Source organism: Phoenix dactylifera, chromosome 16 (assembly GCF_051530095.1).
Source record: "Phoenix dactylifera cultivar Ajwa chromosome 16, Ajwa_hap1_PhDact_Kaust_v1.1, whole genome shotgun sequence".
In the NCBI taxonomy this organism is placed as follows: domain Eukaryota; kingdom Viridiplantae; phylum Streptophyta; class Magnoliopsida; order Arecales; family Arecaceae; genus Phoenix; species Phoenix dactylifera.
The window spans coordinates 10,795,933-10,805,352 of record NC_143205.1 but is presented as its reverse complement, the minus strand read 5'-3'; the positions used below and the strand labels follow the sequence as shown (position 1 = coordinate 10,805,352).

General features: G+C 36.1%; 1 protein-coding gene across 1 annotated transcript; it reads right to left on the bottom strand.

Moving 5' to 3' along the window:
* Nucleotides 1-1,547: 1,547 nt before the first annotated feature.
* Nucleotides 1,548-9,138, bottom strand: LOC103715075 (homeobox-leucine zipper protein ROC5-like). The gene is made up of 8 exons (XM_088712461.2): nucleotides 8,606-9,138; nucleotides 8,382-8,499; nucleotides 7,278-7,970; nucleotides 6,326-6,427; nucleotides 6,013-6,228; nucleotides 3,616-3,787; nucleotides 3,166-3,533; nucleotides 1,548-2,058 (listed from the first exon to the last, which is right to left on the bottom strand). Exons 1-8 carry the CDS (start codon nucleotides 8,827-8,829, stop codon nucleotides 1,657-1,659), a joined length of 2,295 nt encoding a protein of 764 aa, XP_088568587.2. The 5' UTR covers nucleotides 8,830-9,138; the 3' UTR covers nucleotides 1,548-1,656.
* Between the last annotated feature and the right edge of the window lie 282 nt (nucleotides 9,139-9,420).

Sequence of the window (9,420 nt, the reverse complement as noted above, 5' to 3'; positions counted from 1 at the left end):
AATTTTAATGATGGTCAAATAGAAACTCCTATTATTAATACTAATGTCATTAATTCTACCCTCACGCAATGGGCAGGAGTTTTTTTAACTATTGCAAAATTAATATAATAATTTAATAAATTATATTTAATAGAAAGATTCAATAGCAAAATTTCTATTGCACAATGAGCAATAAACTTTAATGATAACTAACCACATTAATACTAACATTATTAATATTTGTTGTATGAACTCTAATGATGACTAGCATGTTAGTGCTAACATCCATATGACAGAAAATTCTATATATGCTAAGTGACCGAGCAGAAACTCCTGTCATTAGTAATGGTGTTATTGGTATTGGTATCTATATAGCAAACGAAGAAATCTACACAAGATGAGCTTCCATGCAGAAATTTCCATGATTAATACTGACATTATTAATTTCTTCCTCATGCGATATGCAGGGTTCGTTCTTTTCTTCTTTTCCAACTGTTCTTGAAATGCAGTATAATAATATATCAAATTATAAGCTTTCAATACCCAATGTCTATTGAATATCAAATTAAACTTTAATAATAGTTAAGTACACTAATAATGACGTTACTAATATCTATTACACATTGAGCAATGAACTTTAATAGTGGGTAGTATATTAATATCAGCATCACTAATATTGTTGTCCACATGGCGAATAGAGAGCTTCAAACAAGCTAAGCCTCCATTTTAGATACATATAACTGATGGTAGATAATAGACATATATAGAGCCATAGAGTGAGGCATTGATCATTGATGACTTTATGGGCCTAAAATTTCTGGGGAGGAGGAGAGAAAAGGAGAGCAACTACAAAATGGAGGGACATGGAGCCTATGCTCTTTTTCCTACCCTCTTCTTATGCAAAGTAGTTTTTAGCTTGCTGCTAATGGTGAGCTCTTTCCAAAGGATGGTCATCTCGAGGGCTGGCTTAAACTCCACATAGGCAACCATTGTGCGTAACCCATATAAATAAAAACTTGCTATAAGGTTCCTGCTACGTAAACATGAAATAGTTCTGTTGTCACATGGCACAAGGAGATCTGGTGCAACTCTTGGAATATGTTTCCATACACGGAGGGCCGGTTGATCATAAAATTGCCAAAGCAACATTGTTGGTCTGATAAATTTTTCATATGGTGCATACAAGGTGCCCCTAAAGAATTTTCCAAAACTTTATACAACTAAAGAATGGTGAGCTACAATATAAGCTAACAAAATGTTAAAATGAAGGGCGAGAATGAGATAGCCTATCAATAAACTTTGTTTAAGATAAAATTAACAAGCAATGACCATAATCACCCAATGATTCATTTGTTCATATAGAAAGCAAATAAGATGATATAAAACACTACGATAACAAAACACCGAAATGTCTCAATTGGAGATCTCCATTGTATCCAGCACACACATAATTAAGTTTAGAAAAAAGTTAGCCATGGAAGTAATCACAATTGGAGATTGAGTTGCCAACCAAACCACCACCATTGCTCAATGCTAAACAAAGGTTATTCAGGCACAGCTCGTTCCTGACTCAACCCCAACGCAAGCACTTCCGACTCTTATTAGACTCTAGTTTCCTTTAGTTTATCATAATGTTTTTCTTCAAAGCATAATCCCCTACTTATGTCTAGACGCCACTTATCCACCAAAACACACTCCATTTTCACAATGGACTGCAGTTTTGATATTTTGGATAGTGCAAGACATAAGATTGATGACGGTCTCCACGGAATCCTGTGTGGGATTCGCAGTTGGAATGCTGCTCACCAGGATCTGGAATCCCGCCGTAAGCAAGGACCCACCGGTCGGTGACACAGCCGCCTCGCCTGCACCACTCCTGGCGGTGGCTGCCGGGCTGCCAGACCCGTCGGGGAGGATAGCAAACCCAGAAGGGAGGAGGGCGACGTAGCCCGGGTCGCCGCCGTTCATCACAACGTGAATTGCTGATAAGTCCACCGGAGCATACACCACAAGTGCTGTTGATGCATCCGTGAATGTATCCTGGAGAATTAGCATGCTCGTCTCGCTCGCCCCCACCACCTGTTAGCACAACTCCATTATTTCAATTTTTTGAACAACACATGAATACTCATAAAAATGTAAATATGAAATACCTAAGAAAGATATGAATGCAAAATAAAAACAAGTACGCTGGAGAAATGGAGGAAGAAAAAGCAATTCACATAAACGTACGTCGATGAGCTCCACGGAAGGAAGAAGGGAAAAGAAATGGGGAGATAGAAGAGTTGGGAAAGGATAAAGTTTCAGCAAAATAATTCTTTTTCTTTTGCATTGATATATCAATTTGTATTGATATTGGTATGTAATATAATAAAAATTATTTATCTTGATCAATATAAATCAATGCCTTCTGATAGTTGGTAGATAAATATTTCACAAAATTTGTGATATTAAATTTATTTTGAATTAAATAGAAGTTTCTACTGGAATCATCAATATTTCAATACGGTAGGTGTTATAAATATTGGCCAAAATATGGAAACATCTCAACATACATATCACATTCCAGTTCTTTTTTGGTTTTAACATTTCTCAAATTAGCTGAAGCAAATCAATTCTTAGTTCATATGATTATAGGCTTCTGCCAAAATTGCCAAGATGTTCAGTTTTTAACATCTTGTTTTTAACAAATTTAAAAAAAATAAAACAACAACACTTTAGAACCCTACCTTATTATTCAAAAATTAAATAGCATTACAAAAAATTAATAATACAGCGCATATGATATAAAAAAGGAAAAGTTAAGAAAAATGACAATTGCATAGCAAAGACTGGTATGATTAAAAAGAAAAAGTTATGGAAACTTAAAATAGCATAGCGAAGATCACCAAAAACAAGATCATCTACAACGTGACTTTGTACGATAGAGTACAATACTAATGTGGATATGCAACTCATCTATCTTGGAGATGGACAGCTCTTCTTCGTCAATGCTATTAGTACGTCGTCGTATTTCAAAAATAAATAAGAGCTGCCTGCCTCCAACATGAATGATATATATAGTGGCTATATCTATAAATTGCAGTGCAAAAGTTGCACCTTCCTCTTTGACCAGAGGCGGAGGTTTATACTAACTGCAGGTCAAGGAAAAATAAAGTGTGTCAGGGGATTGGATTAGTTTCTTACGGTGGGACGAAGGAGAGAAACAGCATTTGCAGCGTCGTGGCCCTTGGCGACGTGGAGAACCTCGTGCATGCGCCCACCATTGGAGAGGATATCCCACTCGCCGCGGCGCCGCCCGTCGCGGAGGAAATCAAAGAGCCGCTGCGGGGGCACGGGGACCGGCACCGAGGTGGCTGCACCGAGCACCACGCCCTGCGGCTCTCCTGGGTTGTTCACGCTCTTTCGCGTCATCACGCGCACGTCCTCGCCGAAGGTGCCCGCCGTCAACTGCCTCCAATTATGCGTTGCCCAAGCGCACACCCCTGAACAGAAGTTGTCCGTCATCCGCCTCGCCAGCTTCATCATGCTCCTCTTTCCGGCCATTGATATCGCTGTTGGTTTCACAGATGGAAGTAGGAGTTTTATACCGGCGCCAAAGCAACGGATTCTATCAAAACTTCTTTGCTGACTTACCGGAGTGTTCGTCTGTGGTGAAGGAGGATATTAGATTGGCGACGCACTCGCAACGGCGATGAAGGTTGGAAACCCAGGAGCCGGCTCCGAGGGCCAGCCCAGAGCGGAGCATACGCCGGTACAGTGGATGCACCCCCGACTCATCATACTCTGTGTGCTCCACCCATGTGACCTGCAAGCCAACCGCGACCAGTTTTCTCTTGTTAATTATCCTTTCTTCATTGCCTTGATCATGACTTCTTAAAAACCAGGACATAGAGACTCACCTCATTACTTGCAAGGAAAGATCCGGAGAGGAGGTATTCTAAACTATTAAGAGAAATATCAAACAAATATAGAATAAATACACAAAATGCTAAGCGCTAGCGTAATAAAAAGCCAAAGGGTTAAGGGATTAAACATCACAAAGAGCTCAAGAACTGCAAAGACAGTATAGCATGGAAGCTAATGGGATTGCTACGAAGACTTCCAACTTTTAGAGAACGAATAAAACCCAAGAGAATCATTGCATTAGAAGAGTCGAGATTTTGCCCACGGGGGATACGTTTCATTGAACATAGATTGGGCGTTCCTTTGGCCCATGGTCTCGAGTAAGTAGTAGTAGCTAAATCGTTTATTACGATGCGCTGTAAATGCATAGTATATTAAGGGGGTGACATTAACAATATTAAGAATACAAAGCAATGTGCATAATGCTTGCTCAATCTACGACCGTACCTTCTCAAAGATATTGAGATATCAAGTTCTTACTACTTCAATTTATGTGAATTTGATCAACCTCTGCCTCTCTTCTTTTCTTCTATATATATCAAATCATTCGTTCGTACAGATGCATCCCTCGGCCAATGTTAAATATATCCAAACTATTTAAGACGTCATTCTCTCAATTTATCTTAAATTGGTGCTACCTTTATCTTTTTACAAATAAGTTTATTTCTTATTCTATCTTTTTTTGTATTATCATACATACACCTCGACATTCTCATTTCTACCACATATATCTTATGCAAGATGTTGTTTGTTAACTACCCAATGGTTTGCACTATAGGGTATAGCTTATTTATATGTCTTATAAAATTTTTCTTTCAACTTGGCAAGTATCCAAGGATCATATAGCATCCCGATTATATTTCTCTATTTTATCCAACCTACTTTAATTCTATGGATAATATCATCTTTAATCTCTCTTTTCTTATGAATAATCAATCATAAATATCAAAAATAATTATTTTTAGAAATTTTATAATCCTCAATTTTCACTCTACCTTCATCTCTATTTCCAGTTTTACTAAAAATGCGCTCCATGTATTTTAACCTAAATTCCTTAGATTTTAATGATTCCACAATTCTAATTTAAGATTAACATCGATCTTAGATATCATCTGTAAATAGTATGCACCAAGAAACACCATCCTAAATATATCTAGTAAGCTTATCCATAACTAGCAAGATGAGAACTTAGAGTAAATCTTTGGTAAAAATTTATCGGGATTGTAAACCTACTAGTACTACCACTAGCAATTCTCATACTAGTAACAACTTTATTGTATATGTGCTTAATCACAATATTATATCTAATAGAAACTCATTTCATTTCTAACATCTACAATAAAACTTCTCTAGGGACTCTATTATATACTTTATCAAAATCAATAAAAATTATATAAGATTTTGTCTCTTTTCTCTATACTTCTTCGTCATACTCGGAAATAGAAAAATAGCTTTCATAGTAAACCCACTTGGCGAAAAACCAATTTAATTCGCTAACAGTTTTGCCTCACACTTCAATTTGTGCTCAATCACCTTCTCCCAAAGTTTCATAATTAGCTCCCAAGTCTGATACTAGAATAATTAAAATGATTATGAATATCATTCTTATTCATATAAATTGGTACTATAGTGCTTTTCCTCCATTTCAAACATCTTTTTTATCTTTAAAATCTTATCAAAAAATTAGTCAACAAAATCACTCCATATCATCTAAAAACTTTCTTGATGGGGATTTCCAAACCTCAACATGGATTAATATTAGAAGTGGGATTTGAATCCATGCCCTCTCACGAGGACCAAAACTTGAATCCAATCCTTTAGACCACTTGGCCACAGTCTAGTCTAGCTCCTATTGATTGAAAAAATTGCTGGTAGAATCAAAGCCTTGCAACCTAACCAAATTTCTATGCTGCATTCTTAACTTATAAATGTAGAGGCATTGGAGTTATAAATGTAAAATTATAAATTACATTAAGCCTTGAATCCAATTTGTGTAATCTCTCCATGATTTATTTCATCAATAGATTATGAAATTTAAAGAAATCGCATGCTTGTGTAACTATAACAAGGATGGGTATTAGTAAAAAGAGATAGTGATCTTTACCATAAAGGCGAGAGAGATATTACCTTTGAGCAACCATTAGGCATGTTTTGCACTAAACAACCAGAAGGTAATCTTCTACTGCTCATATATGTGCCAGGACTTGGAGGGTAATTTTTGTCACTATCTATGGAGACATCCACCACTGCCCATACATTTTGAGCTTGCTGCTTGCTATATCTAAGAAAGTTTATACTGCGAATTGGGACCAGAGGGGAAAGAACTTGAAGTTCTGCATGCATCTAGAATACAAAGATAACTCATAATGAGAAAATCATTAATAAAAGGTAATAGAACAAGCTCTAATATAGGAGAAAGAATGACAAGATATTGACTCACTAGTTGAAGTGTACCATTTTTGGTTCCATCCACTCCATTGCTTATTGTGTCGATGGTTGTGCTTGTCGCAATTAAAGTAGGGAACATATCCGCCCAACGAGTCTATGTAGAAAGATTTGAACCAAATGAGGAAACCAAGAATCAAAAAAGAATCTTAGATTCTAATTGGCCTAGTTCAACACTACATAACTTTATATGACCACTATAAAGAGCTACGATAACCAAATACAGCAACAACTTATAACATAAAGTAGAAAGCTCAAAAATTAGTTTGGTTTGTTTTTGTTTTTATGTTTATTGTAAGAATAAAAACATGAAAATCTAGACAAAAATATATTATTGTTTCTTTTTCTATTTTTTTTAAAAAGAATTCTCATTATTTTTGATAAAAGTGAAACCACAAAAAGAACTTGCTTTTACTTTTTTTGAAAAAATAAGGAATTCAAATTTTTCAAACAGTCTTTGCAACTTCCTTAGTATCCTTTCAACCATTTATATTGTCACTAGCCCTAATACTGCCACTACTAGGATTACTACCTCTACCACCATAATTTTCATCTCCATCACAGCAAAATTGCTACCACTTCCATAATATCCTCTATTACTCTCCTTGTTGTACTACTGCCATTGCTACAACCACCAATGATCAGAGAAAATTTTTTATATAAAACTAAAATAGTTTGATTATATTGAACAAGTTTTATTAAGCAAAATATTTTATAATTTTAAAAAGCTAAAACAAAAACAAATATTTTTTATATTTAGAATTAGAAAAGTGAAAGTGATGTAAAATGTGATCTATGGAGTGAGATTATCATTCTATCAATTATCATCTAGATTCAAGTTCTAATAAAGAAAATTTAAATTCTATTATAGTTTAGGCAAAATAAAAGTATTACTGCATCCATGAGGAAAAAAATAATATAATAAAAGGAAAGAATAAGAGTATTACCGCATCCATGAGGGTCTCCACAAGAACTTGGCTATTTATGATCACCACTTTACTCTCTCTTGTGGCCTCAGATACATATCCAATAGGCTTCACCCCAATGATACGAGGAAACACTCGGTGGTATTCGTCATAGTTGAGCATCTCCTTACCACCTTCCAAGCTTGGAACCCAAAGGGGTTCTTCCAATTGAGCCATCTGTACTAGCTCCTCCATTGCAGCTAACGCAAGCTCCAAAAGCACATATCTCTCATTCGACTTATCTGCATCACCCAATACACCGTAGTTCCTAGCTGAAGGAGTTGCAATTGAGACTAATGGGTTGGAAGCTCCTGAAACAAAAGCTGGCATGGTAGGCAAAGTAGGAATCATATCAAGCCCACTAAAGCTATTATTACCGATCGCAAGCTCTAACGCAGAGTTCAGCATTGTAGGAGGGACTGGGTTGTCCAATGAAGACATAGCCCTTCCCAAAAACTTTTTAGCAAGAGAAGAAACACGATTAAGCTCATCCTTCAAACGGGCATTCTCTATTCTCATATTCTGTTCCTCTAAAGAGACCTCTCCAAGTATTGCTGGGCCACCACAAGTGTTGCAGCGTGGGTTCATCATTGCCTCCCTAATCGTCATATTCTCAGATTTCAGCTTTTCATTGTCTTGCCTGAGAATTGAGTTCTCATGACGCTCGATTTGTGTCTGTTACCAACATTTACAAGCTAAATTATTATTTTTAGAAGAAAATAGGCAATTTCTGTAAATAATTTATTAAGATTATGCAAACTTGAACCTATATTTTTTGTATAATACTAAGAGACTTTACCAGCTGGACCAATTTACAAGACTTTCTTTTAGAGACCATAAGAGGCTAATCCCTACATTCTATCTATAGCCACCCTTACCCACAAAAGGTCAAAGTGAGTGCCGAAGCAACTCAGAATCAAACCCTTGACATCTTACCCAAGGGGCAAGAAATAAATAATACTATTTGACTAAAAGCTCAATGGTAACCAACTAAATAAGTTAATAACTCAAATTGTAAAGAAATCAAAATTCACCATATTATTATATCCATTTTTACAAAGAAATAAAATTTGATATGCTTTCTACCTTTAACTGGGTTCTTCGATTCTGAAACCAAAATTTAACTTGGCGAGGGTCCAAGGAAAGCTGTATGCTTAATTCCAATCTTTGCTTCTCATTTGGGTGGGGATACTCTTTGAAAAGACTGTAGATAAATTAACCAATCCAAGAGGCCACATAAAAAAAGTTAGCAGAATATTGAAAAATCAAGCAAGAGAGGAAAGAAAGGATTGGAAAATAATCTCTCTTACGCTTCAAGCTCTTGGATTTGTTCAACAGTGTGGCGATGATATCTTTTTTTCTTACGAGGGTTTTCTTGGTCCAAATCATCACTAGAAATTTCCTCCAAACTATTAGTTTCTAAGTTGCTTGTGTTCTCATCTTCTCTATTTCGGCTCATGGAATCTTTGTCTCGAGATCCATCTCCTTCTCCTCCAATAACTCCCAATTGGCTAATCTCGCCCTGGCCTTCCATATTGGTTTTCTAGCCAAGGAAATCAAAATGAACTTCCTGAATTAGTTTACAAAAGAAAAAAGAAGAAACAAAAAGTAGAGAGTGAGTATTGGTGTATCGACTTGGGCATATCAAGGTGAGGGATTACAAAAGAGAAAAGAAGAAACAAAAAGTAGAGAGTGAGTATTGGTGTATCGACTTGGGCATATCAAGGTAAGGGATAGACCTAGGAAAGTGAACATGGGTTTTGAGAGCATGAGAGAAATGAGATGTGGCTAGTAGATAACATCAAGCAACAAGATACTTGATCATATCACAACCAAGCTACCGTCCAGCAAAACCCTAAAACTCATCAAAAATCCCTCCTTTCCCCTTCTAAAGCCCCTCTTGCTTCCTTTTTCTCTTCATAAATCTCCTTTCTCCTCTAATCAATAATTTTATTATTTAGAACCACTCCTTTTTTCTTCAAAAATCTTTTTTTTAAAAAAAAACCTTTTGGATAAGTAATAGAATTACAATATATAGAAATGGGATAAAAGGATGATTTTTTTGGGGGGGTGGGGGGTGGGAAAACTTAAATCAGAAGCCAAAATGGAGTAGAGATTAGAAATG

What these genes read in the sequence shown, in the direction of transcription:
- LOC103715075 (XM_088712461.2), bottom strand. Translation starts at nt 8,829, where the DNA reads ATGGAAGGCCAGGGCGAGATTAGCCAATTGGGAGTTATTGGAGGAGAA. An exon ending in TGGAGACCCTCATGGATGCG is followed by an intron (nt 6,428 to 7,277) that starts GTAATACTCTTA and finishes CTTTCTACATAG; the next exon opens with ACTCGTTGGGCGGATATGTT. An exon ending in CACCACAGACGAACACTCCG is followed by an intron (nt 3,534 to 3,615) that starts GTAAGTCAGCAA and finishes TGAAACCAACAG; the next exon opens with CGATATCAATGGCCGGAAAG.